The sequence below is a fragment of the Oncorhynchus masou genome, chromosome 33 (genome assembly GCF_036934945.1).
Source record: "Oncorhynchus masou masou isolate Uvic2021 chromosome 33, UVic_Omas_1.1, whole genome shotgun sequence".
Lineage (NCBI taxonomy): Eukaryota > Metazoa > Chordata > Actinopteri > Salmoniformes > Salmonidae > Oncorhynchus > Oncorhynchus masou.
This window is the reverse complement of record NC_088244.1, coordinates 22,873,075-22,892,881: the sequence shown is the minus strand read 5'-3', so window position 1 is coordinate 22,892,881 and position 19,807 is coordinate 22,873,075. Positions and strand designations below refer to the sequence as shown.

At 43.6% G+C, this 19,807-nt stretch overlaps 1 protein-coding gene across 1 annotated transcript; it reads right to left on the bottom strand.

Annotated features, from left to right (window-relative positions):
- Nucleotides 1–559: 559 nt before the first annotated feature.
- Nucleotides 560–19,784, bottom strand: LOC135528048 (lethal(3)malignant brain tumor-like protein 1). Its single transcript, XM_064956817.1, has 22 exons — nucleotides 19,704–19,784; nucleotides 18,763–18,913; nucleotides 18,368–18,549; nucleotides 17,382–17,505; nucleotides 12,436–12,601; nucleotides 12,049–12,184; nucleotides 11,812–11,848; nucleotides 11,611–11,702; nucleotides 11,359–11,463; nucleotides 10,967–11,123; nucleotides 10,690–10,781; nucleotides 10,430–10,581; nucleotides 10,230–10,306; nucleotides 10,027–10,112; nucleotides 9,724–9,834; nucleotides 3,202–3,343; nucleotides 2,995–3,094; nucleotides 2,663–2,863; nucleotides 2,509–2,558; nucleotides 2,160–2,317; nucleotides 1,629–1,691; nucleotides 560–1,452 (listed from the first exon to the last, which is right to left on the bottom strand). Exons 2-22 carry the CDS (start codon nucleotides 18,890–18,892, stop codon nucleotides 1,318–1,320), a joined length of 2,496 nt encoding a protein of 831 aa, XP_064812889.1. The 5' UTR covers nucleotides 18,893–18,913; nucleotides 19,704–19,784; the 3' UTR covers nucleotides 560–1,317.
- Between the last annotated feature and the right edge of the window lie 23 nt (nucleotides 19,785–19,807).

Sequence of the window (19,807 nt, the reverse complement as noted above, 5' to 3'; positions counted from 1 at the left end):
CTTGTTCAGTCTGTTTTCCACCAGACACTGGGCGATGAAGTCACTTTTCAGCGGGACAATAAACACAAAGCTAAATATACACTGGAGTTGCTTACCAAGAAAGCAGTGAATGTTCCTGAGTGGCCGAGATACAGTTTTATCTTAAATCTGCTTGAAAATCTATGGCAAGACTTAAAATGGTTGTTTAGCAATGATCAACAACCAATTTGACAGAGTGTTGACTCAGGGGTGTGAATACTTATGCAAATGACATTTTGTATTTCATGATTAAAATCTATTTAATCCATTTTGAATTCAGGATGTAACACAACGAAATGTAGAATAAGTCAAGGGGTATGGATACTTTCTGAAGGCACTGTACGTACATATAACTAGGAATAATATGACTATGAAACAGGATTGATAATTAACAGTAGCAGCAGTTTATGTGATGAGTCAAAAAAGTAGCGCTTGCCGTATGCACTACCCTCTGCGCAGACATACACAATTTAATAAAGATCAAGTATTTTGAATTGAACTTACTTCATCATCACCAATCAACTGAAGTCAAGACAAGTAAGAGATTGAATTGGACATTTATTTGTACATATGGAATGAACGATTTTGATCCAAGAATATGGCGATACAGTTTTGCCCACCAGAGAGAAATATAGCTATAGGAATCCTGGAGCCCTTGTAAGATTATATTTAAATGCAGTGCATAAACCTACATAAAATATACAAATGATTCAAAACAATAAATCCCCCAGATATCTTGATATTTCTGAGTGAAAATGTAAACCTTTTCAAATGTTCGAAACAAAGTTCATATTTTGAAACATGATTTTGAATTTATCTCACGTAAGATCAATACTTGAGAAACTTTAAACCTTTTCTGGTCTTAGAAGCTGTCCATATGCTGTACCTAGTGACCAAGTAAAGAAACAGCAGCATAAAATCCCGCCGGATTTCAAATCTGTGACAAAAAAATTGCATTAAAACATCATCCCACATAAATAATTCCATATATTTTGCATAAATTACAAAAGTTTATCTTTCGACGCTCCTTACACTTTCAGTTAAAATTGTACTAATTTTATTGCACGAGCAGTGAACCAACCTTATAAAAACATTTGCTTACACTTTCCCCCAGTTTTTTTCTTTCTCTTTCTCAGTTCTGTCCCCATCTCTTCTCCACTCTCGCCCCATCTTCATCTCTCAGCCCCCCTGTTCTCTCTCTGATGGGTACTGAACACCAAACACATAACAGGGTAGGGTTCTGGATGATTTTGGCACATGATGATTAGTCACGGAGTCTCTGGCCGAGTGGGGACAGGATCACTTGAGGCCTTCGTCAATACTCTTGAACATTAAAATGGCGTTGGAGATCTTGAGGGCGGGACCAAGTTTGATGTTCATGATTTTGACGATGTCAGTTTGTGTCAGTAATAGGAAGGCCTCCCCGTCAATCATCTGAGAAGAAATATACAAGAAACTCAAACACAGGAATATAAATAAGTCTATCATGCAAATAAAACAACAATAAAGGACAACAGAACGTAACTTAAATTACTTAACTTAGCTGTTCTAAATGGGCTCTTGTTTGTATCATTACTTCATACTTAATTATCAATTAACATTGTACTCACTTCCTCTTTGAAGACACAGGCTTGTTCTTCACAACCAGTCAGTTTCTGGACAAATCCAAAGACCTGTTACACAGAACACAAAGGGTTATCAATGTACTCTGATTCACCCGTTTCTTGAAGCCAAAGATAAATAGGGGTAGGTACAGGGGTTAAAGCAAGACGATCTCAGCTTGAGGGCCGCATCAGGATTTCAAAATTCCACGAAGGGCAGCACAGATTTTTTACGACCGATGTGTTTGTCAAAATCCATTTGCGAGCCAGAAAAGGGGCAGTTATTTACATTTTAGTCATTTAGCAGACGCTGTTATCCAGAGTGACTTACAGTAACTAGTGAGTGCATCCATTTTATTTGAAAAGGTTCATTATAGGTTCATTATCCTGTCTACATATGTTTTGTCTAGTTTTAGATGTTCAGGTGTGGCCTGGTGTTTTTATTTATTCTTAACCCAAAATCATAATCCCCCCCTCAAACTGGGAATCCGTTGCAGTGACAGAGAACTTTAACCTCTGGGTGAGTTTTACAGCTCTCACCTCCTCCACGGTCCATGCTGCCACCTGTGTAGCATGGATGCCCTGGACACCTGGCAGCAGTTTGCAGTGTTGCTCCCAGCACAGAGACAGGGTTCGGTCCGGGTGGGCCGACAGGGCAGACATGAACAGAGACGGGCACATACCCTCTGTGGCTATCGCTGCAACACAGGAAAGCACACACATACATCAGCACACACAAAATCACACATATTAACGCAAGTAACTCATACACACAGAATCCTGTATATAGGATGCAGTAAACTCATATATAATCAGAGTGTGGCCATAGACATAAATGGATACAGTACACATGTGTACTGTGTGCAGAGCATAAAACTGTGATACTCACTCTGGTAACCTCTGTGCTGGCTTTTTCTATACTTGGGAGGACGACCAATCCTGACAAGAGAGAAAGAGAGAAACTGGTGAGAAGGGGAGCTACAGTAGCAGAGGTTACAGCAAAATACCACTACAGCCTCAGCCACTGTTAACATGAGTCTTACCTGCCATGGTACCGGGACTTTTTGGTCCTTTGGCCAAAGATTAATATGTTCCGCTTGGCTCCGCTCCCCTCTGTATCTGATAGGTCGGTTTTGAGTCTGCCCTGGTTTCGCTCAGCCAATGGGCAGCCTGACAGACAGTGATGCGCTGTGAACCGCCCAGTCACATGACCCGAGCCATCACATCCAGGCGTTGGACACTTCCTGTTTCAAAAAGTAGGTTTGACTTTATTATAACATCATGATAACATAATCATAAGGTTGGTATGGAACACATCTACTCACATTGACTGCTTCATAGGCATTTCAGAGACCTGCTTCTGGCGCCTACTGACCTGTGATGGAAGCTGTACTTTGTGGATCTGGAGTGGTTGATTACTTTGCAAGGCATGGAGGAGAAACTGGACTGGCCTGTGGTTGCAGGTTCCCTGGGGTCTTATTAAAACACACACACAAACGAACAGAGCTCAACGTCATCAAACCGAACATGTAAGCACTCATATCAAGGTGAAGTAGAGTCAGAGAAGTATGGTATCTGTTACCAAGCTGTTGGGTTTTGTTGGACTCAGGGGGTGGGATTTTTAGCGGGTGACCCGTACTCTCACACCAGCCGACCGGGTGGGTGTCAGGGTGGTCCGAGTCCATCCACTCATCATACATATGACTCCAGCCATCAAAATGGATCTGTATGGTATAATATGGTATAATACGACATAGTTACGGGAGTGTAGTAGTGGCACTGGCACATACAACCGCAAGACACACACGCACGCACAGCGGGATGCGCGGATTGATTCATAACCTGTAGTCCCCGCGTTATAACCACGGGCGGACGGGTTTAGGGTCATGAAACATTGTGTGGATGAAGGGCTGGGAACAAAACAAAGACTGTATAAAAACAAATGCATAAATGTATCATTCATATCTATAGGCTACTTGGAGGTTTTTCTTTCATTCTTTTTTAAAATCTGGCATTAGTGCATAAGTCTACGCTTTAGGGACTAACGATTGTAGGGACTAACGAGCGTAGGGACTAACGAGCGTAGGGACTAACGAGCGTAGGGACTAACGAGCGTAGGGACTAACGAGCGTAGGGACTAACGAGCGCCAAATACACGGCAATCCCCAAATGCTTTTGGGAACTTGGCCATAAAAACCATGAACAAGGCGTCAATTTAGGAAATTGTTTGACATTTTTTGTTTAAGAAAAACATTAGGATACTGTTCCATAGACCTAAATATTCAATAAACCAATTAAGAAATGTTAAAGAGAAACGTCATTGTTCAATAAAATGTTCAATAGAAAAATAAGGGAACTTTACCGCGCATTTTCTATATACCGTTGAAGTCGACCCGCTCGACCCTATCCCCTCCTCTCTCCTCCAGACCATTTCCGGGGACCTTCTCCCTTACCTCACCTCGCTCATCAACTCATCCCTGACCGCTGGCTACGTCCCTTCCGTCTTCAAGAGAGCGAGAGTTGCACCCCTTCTGAAGAAACCTACACTCGATCCCTCCGATGTCAACAACTACAGACCAGTATCCCTTCTTTCTTTTCTCTCCAAAACTCTTGAACGTGCCGTCCTTGGCCAGCTCTCCCGCTATCTCTCTCAGAATGACCTTCTTGATCCAAATCAGTCAGGTTTCAAGACTAGTCATTCAACTGAGACTGCTCTTCTCTGCATCACGGAGGCGCTCCGCACTGCTAAAGCTAACTCTCTCTCCTCTGCTCTCATCCTTCTAGACCTATCGGCTGCCTTCGATACTGTGAACCATCAGATCCTCCTCTCCACCCTCTCCGAGTTGGGCATCTCCGGCGCGGCCCACGCTTGATTGCGTCCTACCTGACAGGTCGCTCCTACCAGGTGGCGTGGCGAGAATCTGTCTCCTCGCCACGCGCTCTCACCACTGGTGTCCCCCAGGGCTCTGTTCTAGGCCCTCTCCTATTCTCGCTATACACCAAGTCACTTGGCTCTGTCATAACCTCACATGGTCTCTCCTATCATTGCTATGCAGACGACACACAATTAATCTTCTCCTTTCCCCTTCTGATGACCAGGTGGCGAATCGCATCTCTGCATGTCTGGCAGACATATCAGTGTGGATGACGGATCACCACCTCAAGCTGAACCTCGGCAAGACGGAGCTGCTCTTCCTCCCGGGGAAGGACTGCCCGTTCCATGATCTCGCCATCACGGTTGACAACTCCATTGTGTCCTCCTCCCAGAGCGCTAAGAACCTTGGCGTGATCCTGGACAACACCCTGTCGTTCTCAACCAACATCATGGCGGTGGCCCGTTCCTGTAGGTTCATGCTCTACAACATCCGCAGAGTACGACCCTGCCTCACACAGGAAGCGGCGCAGGTCCTAATCCAGGCACTTGTCATCTCCCGTCTGGATTACTGCAACTCGCTGCTGGCTGGGCTCCCTGCCTGTGCCATTAAACCCCTACAACTCATCCAGAACGCCGCAGCCCGTCTGGTGTTCAACCTTCCCAAGTTCTCTCACGTCACCCCGCTCCTCCGCTCTCTCCACTGGCTTCCAGTTGAAGCTCGCATCCGCTACAAGACCATGGTGCTTGCCTACGGAGCTGTGAGGGGAACGGCACCGCAGTACCTCCAGGCTCTGATCAGGCCCTACACCCAAGCAAGGGCACTGCGTTCATCCACCTCTGGCCTGCTCGCCTCCCTACCATTGAGGAAGTACAGTTCCCGCTCAGCCCAGTCAAAACTGTCCGCTGCTCTGGCCCCCCAATGGTGGAACAAACTCCCTCACGACGCCAGGACAGCGGAGTCAATCACCACCTTCCGGAGACACCTGAAACCCCACCTCTTCAAGGAATACCTAGGATAGGATAAGTAATCCTTCTCACCACCCCCCCCCCCTTAATGATTTAGATGCACTATTGTAAAGTGGCTGTTCCACTGGATGTCAGAAGGTGAATTCACCAATTTGTAAGTCGCTCTGGATAAGAGCGTCTGCTAAATGACTTAAATGTAAATGTAAAAAAGTCGGAAGTTTACATACACCTTAGCCAAATACATTTAAACCTAGTAAAAATTCCCTGTCTTAGGTCAGTTAGGATCACCACTTTATTTGAATAATGTGAAATGTCAGAATAATTTATTTCAGCTTAAAATTGTTTAACTTGGGTCAAACTTTTCAGGTAGCCTTCCACAGGCTTCTCACAATAAGTTGGGTGAATTTCAGCCCATTCCTCCTGACAGAGCTGGTATAACCGAGTCAGGTTTGTAGGCCTCCTTGCTCGCACAAGCTTTTTCAGTTCTGCCCACAACATTTCTATAGGATTGAGGTCAGGGCTTTGTGATGGCCACTCCGATACCTTGACGTTGTTGTCCTTAAGCCATTTTGCCACAACTCTGGAAGTATGCTAGGGGTCATTGTCCATTTGGAAGACCCATTTGCGACCAAGCTTTAACTTCCTGACTGATGTCATGAGATGTTGCTTCAATATATCCACATAATTTCCTACCTCATGATGACATCTATTTTGTGAAGTGCACCAGTCCCTCCTGCAGCAAAGCACCCCCACAACATGATGCTGCCACCCCCCGTGCTTCACGGTTAGGATGGTGTTCTTCGGGTTGCAAGCCTCCCCTTTTCCTTCAAACATAACGATGATCATTATGGCCAAACAGTAAAAATATTGTTTCATCAGACCAGAGGACATTCCTCCAAAAAGTACGATCTTTGTCCCCATGTGCAGTTGCAAACCATAGACTGGCTTTTTTAATCACAGTTTTGGAGCAGTGGCATCTTCCTTCCTCAGCGGCCTTTCAGGTTATGTCGATATAGGACTCGCTTTAGTGTGGATATAGATACTTTGTAGTTGTTTCTTCCAGCATCTTCACAGGGTCCTTTGCTGTTGTTCTGGGATTGATTTGCACTTTTCGCACCAAAGCATGTTAATCTCTAGGAAATAGAACGCATCTCCTTTCTGAGCGGTATGACGACTGCGTGGTCCCATGGTGTTTATACTTGTTTGTACAGATGAACGTGGTACCTTCAGGCGTTTGGAAATTGCTCCCAAGGATGAACCAGACTTGTGGAGGTCTACAATTTATTTTCTGAGGTCTTGGCTGATTTCTTTTGATTTTCCCATGATGTCAAGCAAAGAGGCGCTGAGTTTGAAGGTAGGCCTTGAAATACAGCCACAGGTACACCTCCAATTGACTCAAATGATGTCAATTAGCCTATCAGAAGCTTCTAAAGCCATGACATCATATTCTGGAATTTTTCAAGCTGTTTCAAGGCACAGACAACTTAGTGTATGTAAACTTCTGACCCACTGGAATTATGATACAGTGAATTATAAGGAAATAATCTGTCTGTAAACAATTGTTGGAAAAATTACTTCATGCACAAAGTAGATGTCCTAACCGACATTCCAAAACTATAGTTTGTTAACAAGAAATGTGTGGAGTGGTTGAAAAAGTGTATATAAACCTCTGACTTCAACTGTATGGGTTAGGGTCGAGTGCGGGCCTCAGATTTTCACTTTATCACATACACTGAGTATACCAAAAATGAGGAACACCTTCCTAATATTGAGTTCCTCCCCTCAGAACTGCCTCAATTCGTCGGTGCATGGACCCAACAAGGTGCCGAAAGCATTCCACAGGGATGCTGGCCCATGTTTACTCCAATACTTCCCACAGTTGTGTCAAGTTGGCTGGATGTCCTTTGGATGGTAGAGCATTCTTGATACACACAGGAAACTGTTGAGCGTGAAAAACCCAGCAGAATTGCAGTTCTTCACACAAACCGGTGCAACAGGGACCTACTACCATACACCATTCAAAGGCACTTAAATCGTTTTGTCTTGCCCATTCACCCTCTGAACATACACAATCCATTTCTCAATTGTCTCAAGGCTTAAAAACCCTTCTTTAACCGGTCTCCTCCCCTTCATCTACACTGATTGAAGTGGATTTAACAAGTGACATCAATATGGGATCATACAGTGCATTCGGAATGTATTCAGACCCCTTGACTTTTTCCAGATTCTGATACGTTACAGCCTTATTCTAAAATGTATTTAATTAAAAAGTGTTCTCATCAATCTGCACAAAATACCCCATTATGACAAAACTAAAACAGGTTTTTAGAAAGTTTTGCAAATGTTTATAAAAAAACTGAATTCAAAAAATAGATATATTTTATCTTTATTTAACTAGGCAAGTCAGTTAAGAACAAATTCTTATTTTCAATGACGGCCTAGGAACAGTGGGTTAACTGCCTTGTTCAGGGACAGAACGACAAATTTTTACCTTGTCAGCTCGGGGATTCAATCTTGCAATCTTTCCTTTACTAGTCCAACACTCTAACCACTAGGCTACCTGCCACCCGGCACAGCCAGAAGAGGACTGTCCACCCCTCAGAGCCTGCTTCCTCTCTAGGTGTCTTCCTAGGTTCCGGCCTTTCTAGGAAGTTTTTCCTAGGCACCGTGCTTCTACATCTGCTTTGCTTGCTGTTTGGTGTTTAGGCTAGCTTTCTGTGCAGCACTTTTTATTGATTATTTACATAGGTATTTAGACCCTTTGCTATGAAACTCCAAATTGCTCTCAGGTGCATCCTGTTTCCATTGATCATCCTTGAGATGTTTCTACAACTTGATTGGAGTCTACCTGTGGTAAATTCAATTGATTTGACTTGATATGGAAAGGCACACACCTTTCTATAGAAGGTCCCACGGTTTACAGTGCATGTCAGAGCAAAAACCAAGCCAAGGTAGAACTCAGAGACAGGATTGTGTCAAGGCACATATCTGGGTAAGGGTACCAAAAAATGTCTGCAGCATTGAAGGTCCTCAAGATCACAGTGCCGACATTATTCTTGAATAGAAGAAGTTTGGAACCACCAAGTAATTTCCTAGAGCTGGCCACCCGGCCAAGGCTGAGCAATCGGGGCAGAAGGGCCTTGGTCAGGGATGTGACCAAGAACCCGATGGTCGCCTTGACAGAGCTACAGAATTCCTCTGTGGCGATGGGAGAACCTTCCAGAAGGACAACCATCTCTGGAGCACTTCACCAATCAGGCCTTTATGGTAGAGTGGCCAGACGGAAGCCACTCCTCAGTAAAAGGCACGTGACAGCCCACTTGGAGTTTGCTAAAAGGCACTTAAAGGACTCTGACCATGAGAAACAAGATTCTCTGGTCTGATGAAACCAAGCATGAACTCTATGGCCTGAATGCCAAGCGTCACGTCTGGAGGAAACCTGGCACCATCCCTACGGTGAAGCATAGTAGTGTCAGCATCATGCTGTGGGGATTTTGTTTGGAGCTAGGGACTGGGAGACTAGTCAGGACCGAGGTAAAGATGAACGAAGCAAAGTACAGAGAGATCATTCATGAAAACCTGATCCAAAGCACTCAGGACCTCAGACTGGGGCTAAGGTTCACATTCCAACAGGACAATGATCCTAAGCACACAGCCAAGACAACGCAGGAATGGCTTCGGGACAAGTCTCAATGTCCTTGAGTTGCCCAGCCAGAATCCGGACTTGAATCCGATCAAACATCTCTGGAGAGACCTGAAAATAACTGTGCAGTGACCCTCTCCATCCAACCTGACAGAGCTTGAGAGGATCTACAGAGAAGAATGGGATAAACTTCCCAAATACAGGTGTGCCAAGCTTCTAGCGTCATACCTAAGAAGACTCAAGGCTGCCAAAGGTGCTTCAACAAAGTACTGAGTAAAGGGTCTGAATTCCTATGAAAATGTGATATTTTTTATACATTTGCAAAAAAGGTTTTTGCATTGTCATTATGGCGTATTGTGTGTAGATCATTTTTTAAATGAAATTGTATCAGGCTGTAACGTAACAAAGTATGTAAAAAGTCAAGGGGTCTGAATACATTCCGAATGCACTGTATTCTTCACCTGGATTCACCTGGTCAGTTTATGTCATGGAAATAGCAGCTTAATGTTTTGTACACTCAGTGTATAGTCGGACGGTTGCTGAAGGGTTATTTGCAATTGCGGGTGGGTGATCAAACAGCTGACCCCTGCATCCCTAGCACACACACACTACTGGTTGACCTTAATGCGGTGGGTGTCGACCTCCTCCACTGTGGCCACCCGTATCAGGCCGGGGCTCCTTTTGTCCACCACCTCCAGTTTCATCTGAGCCTGGAAGCAATGGGCAGGACGCTGCAGAGGGGAGGGTCACATCATCATCACACAGCGCCACTTAACCTCAAATCAGTCCCTATAGTTAATCTAATTTCAACTCATAACAGCAATTATGTTCACAACTACACTTTACCCCACCAAAAAGGATTCAGGTCAAATAAAATGTATTCACCCATGTTCATGTCATTGCAACAAGTCTTTAGTACTCACCACTTTAAAAGCCTCAGCAGACACGGCGGTAGAGCCAGTCTCGTCGAGGTACCTTGGCCAGGAGAACCTGCCTGGGTCTGGGTAATCTGACAGGACAGACGGGGCACATGGGATCTAGCTCATAGGTGTGTGTGAAATTCCACTGCATTCCCTATAGTTCACTTATTAGACCTATAGTCATATCTTAGAACTTTGTCAGTCACCTTGAGGCGGCGTGAGGGGGAGGCTCCTCTCTTGGCACCAGCCAATAGGATGGATGTATGGACTGCTGGCATCACACCTGGATGGCGTAATGCAACATCAACCAATTAGATTAGAATTTAAATCATGGCATCATGGCTAGTAAAACAGCACAGTTCATAATTTAGAGAAGCCATGAAAAATACATGAAAAATGGCCTCACCAGTAGTCATACGTGTCGTCCCAGTTATCAAAGTGAACCAGGAAGCGGTCGTCCACCACGTCGGTCACGGTCGCCACGCAAATGAGAGAGGGGTTCATGCGGTCGACCGCCTCCAGCTTCATGCCCACCTCAAAACCACACTCCGTATCCGTCTGACCAGGGGACCACCAACACAAACACACCACATTAGTCGCTTACAGTTACTTACTTCAGGCAGATGCATACCACTGACTGAGGATAAGAGTCATGCTTATACTTACTCTTCCAGGGCTGGCAAACACCTCTTTAGGGGCAACTTGTGCTTTACTCATTTTCAGGTAGCTGGCCCAGGAGAACTCCTCCTCTTTGCAGCCTGTGGCACAAACAGACACAAACATATAATGTGGAGATTTTCCTGGACCACTACTCCAATAAGGACATTCTCATTAGTTACCTTATGAATGACATACTTTAGATGCTTGGGCGAATGATCTGAGCCACATTGAAAATGTAAACATAAAACTAATTCAGTGTCCAAAGTGCAGCCCAACCCCAAACCAAAGCCCAGTGTACTCTTATCTTTGGGGGTGTAGAGTTTGTGTCCAGTGCTCTCACACCATCCTGCCGGGTGGATGTCGGGGCAGTTGGCATTTACCCAGAAGTCATGACAGTCTGAGTAGCCGTCAAAATGGAGCCGCAGCCTGTAGCCACAAACCTACAGACAGGAGAAGACAGACAGGAGTCAAACCATGTCTACCCAAGTCTCTCTCCGTGTCCTTCCCCAGTTATGTGGATTCCTCTCTTCCCTTATATCTCTCTCTGTGATTCATCAAAGTGTTTCAGTCAGGGTATGTAGTGTGTATGCAGCAAAGCAGTCAGGACAGGGAGAGAGGTAGAAGCAAACCTCAAAGAGCATGCGACTGTAGGTTGAGCAGCGATGCACACAGTACCTCAGCCACAGTCAGAACAAAGTACATGGAGGGGTGCTGGGGGTCGATGCCCTCTAACTTCATGCCCTGGCGGAAGCTGCTTTTGCACTGAGGGACTCTCTGAGACTGAAAATACAGGGGGCATAGTGAGAAAAGCACAGTCATACACACATGAATGCACGCCCACAAGCCCACTTACACCCACTTTAATTTGAAAAGAATATCAACTTTTGTTCTCTCATTTAGTATGTACCCAAAGACAATAAAACCCACCTCTTGAAAGAGTTTGGCCGGAGCTGCCACTGCTTTGGTCTCCTCCAGATACTGTCCCCATGTCCACAGATCCATATGGACTTCAACAGAACCTGTTGTACACAGACAGAAAACACAACTTAAAGCTTATGGGAGTTCTGACACAACAGAAATATGACTTGAATATATATATTTTTTATATACAATTTAGATGATTCTTACCTGCTTTGTTGTGTTTGCTTTCTGTCTTCAAGTAATCCTAGAACCACAAATACAACACACAGATTTACGACAATAAAGACATAGTGCCTACACTATGAATGGTCGTACTGAACAAATTTTTTTATTGATGCATAACATCACGTACATGTCAGATCATTTACTTATTACAACAACAAAATATACTACTAAATTGTGCACGCTTTATGTGGGATGAAGTGACACTCAAGCCTTTCCCACCATTCCATCCAGCTCAGATTCTTCTTCTGACGGACTCAGGTAGTCCTTCCTCTTCCTCTTCTTCATGGGTTTCAGCAGCTCAGGGTCCAGAGATGCTACCCTGCCCCCGGGAATCTTATCTGTGCCTCCCCCCCTCCTAAGGAACATTTAAGAGAATAGTTGAGTCCACTACAAAGCTTTGCCTTAGGCTACCTATGACATACGTTACATCTTCTGCATGGTGGTTAATATCTTCCTGTAGTTTGTTTTGTGTCTGAGCATCCACAGTATGCTTATGATGGTTCCTTGATTTTAATTTAGCATGAATTGCACTTTCTATGGTAAAAGGATGTTTTCATAAAAATGAACTTTCTAAAGTGTGGAAAGGCTTCAGTCTTCAGCACTTACTTGTCAGTCATAGGCTCCCTGCGTAGCTGCTCTGGGTAGGTTCTCTGTGCCATAGGATCACAGCTCTCCTGTTGTCCTGGCCCTCCCTGGGTCTTAGACTCAATCTTGATGGGCCTCTCTTGTTCCACAGCCACACCACCCACAGAGCTGAGAGGAGACACCATATCTACAATGGAATCAAATCAAATTTTATTTGTCACATGCTCCGAATACAACAGGTATTCGGCGCTTGTAAGTAAGCATAACTTGAAATGCTTACTTACAAGCCCTTAACCAACAATGCTGAATTTGCTTTAAAGTAAAACAATATTTGCTAAAAAAAAATATACAAAATAAACTAAACTAAAGAAAGAAAGAAAAGAAAAGTAATAACGAGGATATACAGTACATTGGGGAAGAATTCAGACCTGGACTTTTTCCACATTCTGTTACAACCTTATTCTAAAATGGATGAAAAAGTTTTCCCCCCTCAATCTACACACAATACCTCATAATGACAAAGCAAAATCAGGTTTTTAGAGATTTTTGCAAATGTATTCAAATAAACTGAAATATCACAATTATATAAGAATTCAGATCCTTTACTCAGTACTTTGGCAGTGACTACAGCCTCAAGTCTTCTTGGGTATGACACTACAAGCATGGCACACCTGTATTTGGGAAGTTTCTCCCATTATTCTCTGCAGATCCTCTCAAGCTCTGTCAGGTTGGATGGGGAGTATCGCTGCACAGCTATTTTCAGGCCTCTCCAGAGACGTTTGATCGTGTTCAAGTCTGGGCTCTGGCTCGGCCACTCAAGCACATTCAGAGACTTGTCCCAAAGCAACTCCTGCGTTATCTTGGCTGTGTGCTTAGGGTGGTTGTCCTGTTGGAAGGTGAACCTTCGTCCCAGTCTGCGGTCCTGAGCATTCCGGAGCAGGGTTTCATCAAGGATCTGTCTGTACTTTGCTCCATTTATGCCTAGATCCTGACTAGTCTCCTAGTCCCTGCCGCTGAAAAACATCCCCACAGCATGATGCTGCCACCACCATGCTTCACCGTAGGGATGGTGGCAGGTTTCCTCCAGATGTGACGCTTGGCATTCAGGCCATAGATTTCAAGCTTGGTTTCATCAGACCAGAGAATCTTGTTTCTCATGGTCTGAGAGTCCTTTAAGTGCCTTTTGACAAACTCCAAGCGGGCTGTCATGTGCATTTTACTGAGGTGTGGCTTCCGTCGGGCCACTCTACCATAAAGGCCTGATTGGTGGAGTGCTGCAGAGGTGGTTGTCCTTCTGGAAGGTTTTCCCATCTCCACAGAGGAACTTTGGAGCTCTGTCAGTTTGACCATTGGGTTCTTGGTCATCTCTATGACCAAGGCCCTTCTCCACCGATTGTTCAGTTTAGCCGGGCGGCCAGCTCTAGGAAGAATCTTGGTGGTTCCAAACTTCTTCCATTTTAGAATGATGGAGGCCACTGTGTCTTGGGGACCTTCAATGCTGCAGACATTGTTGGTACCCTTTCCCAGATCTGTGCCTCAACACAATCCTGTCTTGGAGCTCTACGGACAATTCCTACGACCTCATGGCTTGTTTTTTGCTCTGACATCCACTGTCAGCTGTGGTATCTCATATAGAAAGGTGTGCACCTTTCCATATCAAGTCCAATCAATTGAATTTACCACAGGTGGACTCCAATCAAGTTGTAGAAACATCTCAAGGATGATCAATGGAAACAAGATGCACCTGAGCTCAACTTCGAGTCTCATAGCAAAGTGTCTGAATACTTATGTAAATAAGTGATTTCTGTTTTTGTTTTTTTATGCATATGCAAAAAAATCAAAAAACCTGTTTTTTGTTTTGTCATTATGGGGTATTGTGTGTAGATTGAGGAGGGGGAGAAAAAAAATTGATTTTAGAATAAGGCTGTTACATAACAAAATGTGGTAAAAGTCAAGGTGTCTGAATACTTTCCGAATGCACTGTATACAGGGGTATCGGTACAGAGTGAATGTGCTGTGGCACAGGTTATTTGAGGTAATATGTATATGTAGTTAGAGGTAAAGCGACGATGCATAGATAAAAAACAGCGAATAGCAGCAGCAGAAAAAAGGGGGTCAATACAAATAGTCCAGGGACCCAATTGACTCTTTAGCAGTCTAATGGCTTGGGGGTAGAATCTGTTAAGGAGCCTTTTGGACCTAGATTTGCTGCTCCGGAACCGCTTCCTGTGCGGTAACAGAGAGAACAGTCTATGACTAGAGTGGCTGGAGTCTGACAATTTGTAGGGCCTTCCTCTGACACTGCTTGGTATAGAGGTCCTGGATCGCAGGAAGCTTGGCCCCAGTGATGTACTGGGCCGTAACCACTACCCTCTGTAGCGCCTTGAGGTCAGTTGCCGAGCAGTTGCCATATCAAGCGGTGATGCAACCAGTCAGAAATCTCTCGCAGCTGTAAAACTTTTTGAGGATCTGAGGACCCATGCCAAATCTCTTTAGTTTCCCGGGAGGGAATAGGTGTTGTCGTGCCATCTTCAAGACTGACTTGATGTGTTCGAACCATGATAGTTTGTTAGTGATGTGGACGACAAGGAACTTGAAGCTCTCGACCCACTCCATTCCAGCCCTGTCGATGTGAATGGAGTCGTGGGTGAACAGGGAGTACAGGAGGGGACTAAGCACACACCCGAGGGGCCCCGTGTCGAGGGTCAGGGTGGCAGATGCATTGTTGCCTACCCTTAACACCTGGGGGAGGCCCGTCAGGAAGTCCAGGATACAGTTGCAGAGGGAGGTGTTTAGTCCCAGGGTCCTTAGCTTAGTAATAGTTTTGAGGGCACTGTGGTGTTGAACACTGAGCTGTAGTCAATGAATAGCATCCTCATGTAGGTGTTCCTTTTGTCCAGGTGGGAAAGGGCAGTGTGGAGTACATTGGAGATCGCGTCATCCGTGGATCTGTTGAGGTGGTATGTGAATTGGGGTGGATATAGGGTTTCTGGGATGATTGTGTTAATGGGGGCCATGACCACCCTTTCAAAGCACTTAATGGCTACAGATGTAAGTGCTACGGGTTGGTAGTCATTTAGGCAGTGTCATGACATTGCCCTTTTTGGGTACAGCAAGCCCCATCCCCCTCTCCCTGTCTCCTACACCCAGGCTGCTGTGGTCAGAGAGAGGTCATAAATTCCTGGAGGAGATTATCTCCTCATGGCCACAGTATAGAGAGAGAGTTGAATTTTCATAGAAGAGAACAAAGGAATTTCTTCCACCTCACAGAACTTGAGGTCCGATCAACATTTATGTTTCGGAGAAGGTATAAAATATAGGTGAAGAATCCAGCTACGAACTGGTCCTTTTGGTACAATTTTGGAAACTCATGGGAGACAATATGGCCACATTACCATAACGCTGTTTATATAATAGCCTCAGATATGAGGTTTACATCTAATTGTTGTGTAAGATGAATGAGTGAGAATGATACTGTTTGTAAAATTGTGTAATGTGATTTTGGACTGTTTAATGAAGGAAACTCCAATTCCCTTTTGAGTTTAACTAAATCAGAGGACCGCCCATGAGCACAGTTAGGACATGGCGTCATGAGACAGCCTTTTTCTGCTCTCCCAAATAAAACCCCCACCTTGAGAATTTCTCAACAGACCATGTTGCTCTCAATTACGAGAGGACAAAGGTCGCAGACCAGCTGACCTCGATAACGAGAGGGCCAGGGTTTGAGACAAGACTGCTGAATCTTTTAACCATCCCACGTGGTTAAACTCTAAGACTATCGATACCGACAGAATAAGAACATGTCTTTGATATGAATTACTAGTCTGCAGCTAGGAATTCGGTATCATTAAAGGCGAAGACAGCCACCAAAACATCTATTCTATAACGACATGAATGAATGTCACTCTGAACTATCCATTCTAACCACGACAGAGAGGGCGGACAAACTCTCCAACAGAAACAAACTTTTCAACAGAGATCCCTGAGTGTAAATATATATATTGATTGCAATTGTTCCCGAATTAGTGAGCGTTCATGTGCAAAGGATTAGCATTTAAATTGTTATAATTATCAACTGTGTGTTGTCTTATCTCAGTCGACCCCCACTTCCCTTTTGTACACCAAGCCGCGATGCCGGTTTATCCCACTAGGGAAACTCCGTTATCATTTCCTTGTAACTAGGTACTGTTTGTTTATGCATTTCTGTGAATTACTTAGTTAGTAAATAAATGATTTAAGAAAATTGATGTATGGATGACTCATGGTGAAGCTTGGGTTCGTGCAGATTTCCAACAATTTACGAAGTTTGGAATGAGACTAACTTGAGGTAAAATAAATATTTAATTAAGTAAGAAGACTAATTGATCAGATATTAAAATATCTGAAAAGTTGTATTAGGAAAATTATAACTTTGTAATCTTAATATTTTCCTTGGTGCCCCGACTTCCTAGTTAATTACATTTGCCTAATTAGTTAATCACGAAATGCTAATTACAGAGAATCTTTGATAAAAAAACAAAAGTCTTACGTTAATGATAGTAAAGACACAACAGCAGGTTACCATGGCGTTCTTGGGCACATGGACTATGGTGGTCTGCTTGAAACATGTAGGTATTTACAGACTCGGTCAGGGATAGGTTGAAAATGTCAGTGAAGACACTTGACAGTTGGTCAGCACATGCTCTGAGTAGCTATCCGGTAATCCATCTGGCCCTGCGGCCTTGTGAATGTTAACCTGTTCACATCGGCTACGGAGAGAGTGATCACACAGTTGGAGGCATTATATCAGGTTGGGATTAGGAAAGGATTGCATACAGTATAGCAAATTGTTTTTGAGGATATTTCTGGAATTAAATATGAGTTGTGAACTTGCTAGTTCACTAGCTAGATCATTTCCATTAGGATTTAGTTAATTGACTATTCAGCTGCAGAAAACACACAGAATTTCCTAATTTCCAGTATCCTACCTGTTTTGTTAGTTGGCCTGTTTTTGGAGTCAGGTATTTTCCCAGACACCATTACTGCTGGTTCAGCACTGCTGATTTTTTCTTGGCTGATCATCTCCAGTGTTCCACAGTCACTCACACAGAACTGAAAAATACACATACTGTATTTCAACCATGTGCATACACAACCTGGACTCAGGGGTAAATCCAGGACACTCCAAATTCTTATGACATGTTACATTTTGTATGCATTCATTTGTGGATGTCCATTTCATATTTATTTTACCTTTATTTAACTAGGCAAGTCAGGTAAGAACAAATTCTTGTTTACAATGACGGCCTAGGAACAGTGTGTTAACTGCCTTGTTCAGGGGCAGAACGACAGATTTTTACCTTGTCAGCTTGGGGATTCGATCTAGCAACCTTTCGGTTACTAGCTCATCGCTCTAACCACAAGGCTACCTGCCGTATGATATATTACGAATTACAATTTGTATGAAATGTTACGAATTTGAATTTGTAGAATATGTTACAAATTGCAATTCATACAATATGTTATACATTTGCAAAACGTATGATGTTATGAATTCCAATTTGTTGTGGCTAACGTTAGCTAGGTGGCTAACATTAGTTTGGCTATGGATAAAAGGTTAGCTAACATGCTAAGAAGTTGCAAAGTAGCAAAAAGTAGTAAGTAGTTACTTATTAGCTAAAGTTGTCCGTGATGAGTTTTGAACAAGCAACCTTTGGGTTGCTTAACATTCGCTTTATGCGCCAAACCAACCAACCAACCCACCCTACTTACATTTTTTCCCTCAGTAACCTTCTGTCTTGTCTTATGTAACCATACCGAACTGAACATATCATTCTAATTTGAGTGTTCCGGATTTACTATGTTACATCTATTCTATGAGACCAGGCTGGCTGGCCTCTTTACTCCAACAATGCTTAATACTAGAGAACCCTATGCTTATAATAACATACAACGGCCATCAGATGTCATTCACCTTTAGGTTGCTGCTGGGTAAGATGGCCATCCCTTCTTTCCACTCCAGTACATGGACGATGCTACAGGCTCCCCCAACCTGGGGGGCTAGAGTGGGGGTTTCCACCTCTCCAGCAGTGGCTCCATTACCTGCCTCAGCAGCACCCGGAGAGACCTCCACCTTCTGTGTACTGGGAACAGGGGCTGGGGAGAGAGGGGCCAGTCTTCTAAGTTTTGAGCGAATGTGATATGTAGCTGTGTGAAACTATTAGGAGGGTAGTATGTACCCCCCTCTGTTTTGTCAAAACTTAGGACATTGTGCAGCATATCTCTGAGTTGGAGAAAGTTCAGGGTGCAATACATTACGGAACACTATTGAGTGTAATAGTTCCAGGAGTCATGGTGGCCTTATCTCACCTGGCAGGATGAGTGCTGTGGTCTGTGGGTGTGTCTTCTTCGACAGGCTGTCATTGGAGGAGAGGGCATCACTGGAAGGATTGGGATCTGCTTCTTTGGCTGAAACATCCAGCTCCACTTTGGCACTCATGGCAGACTTCACTTACTGCCTCTGAAAAAAAGATCATAATGTCAGTTTAACCATCACAATTTCACATATTTATTAGGATTAGAATGACAGCTGAAGTGACATTGGAATATGGGTCCTGAATGCCAGAAAGGTTACAAGATTCAGATGTATTCCCCATATTATGCATCCCCTGCATCCAGTCTTGTTCTCTATTACAACTAAACAGCTAAATACATAGGACCATTCTTCTCCTTGTATCAATAATAATGCTGCTTTTCTCTGCATTGTTGTGAGGGAACCTTAAAAATTGAATTTGTCTCACTTGACAGCATCGGTGATAAAGTACATTCAAGGAATTATTTATTTTAAAATAAACAATTTCATTGAGCTATTATGACCTTTCTGTAATGTCAACTGCTTTATTTGACAACGCTCCTCTTCGAATAACAAGGGAAAGTAGCGCCACAAAGCAAAATAATTATATTATTAATCTAACAAAAACACAGCAATTCAGCAGTAAAATGGCGGAGGATCAGAAACCCTTGAAGCTATTTGAGAAAAAAAAAAACAATTTGTGAAAATGTTTAAAAAAAGAAAAATCCTGGCAATATTTCGAATGAATGATATCGTTTCATGACATTCAGGCGAGAAAAATAAAATAAAATCCCTATTATGTTGCGGACCGTTAGTTCTCTGGAAACCTGATGTAAAAGAATATCGAATGACAGAATATATTGAATTCTTAAATGATTTGCGATACCAAATAGCTTTATGACTAATTATGTTCATGCATGCTGGATGTCAACTGCAAGAAAATGACAAATTCTCTTACCATCTGCAAGCGTTATAGTTTCAGGATTCTGTAGCGCTTATTGCAGGCACGTCAAAGCAATATACATGCATATTAACTGATCAATTTGGGACTAAATTTAGCTT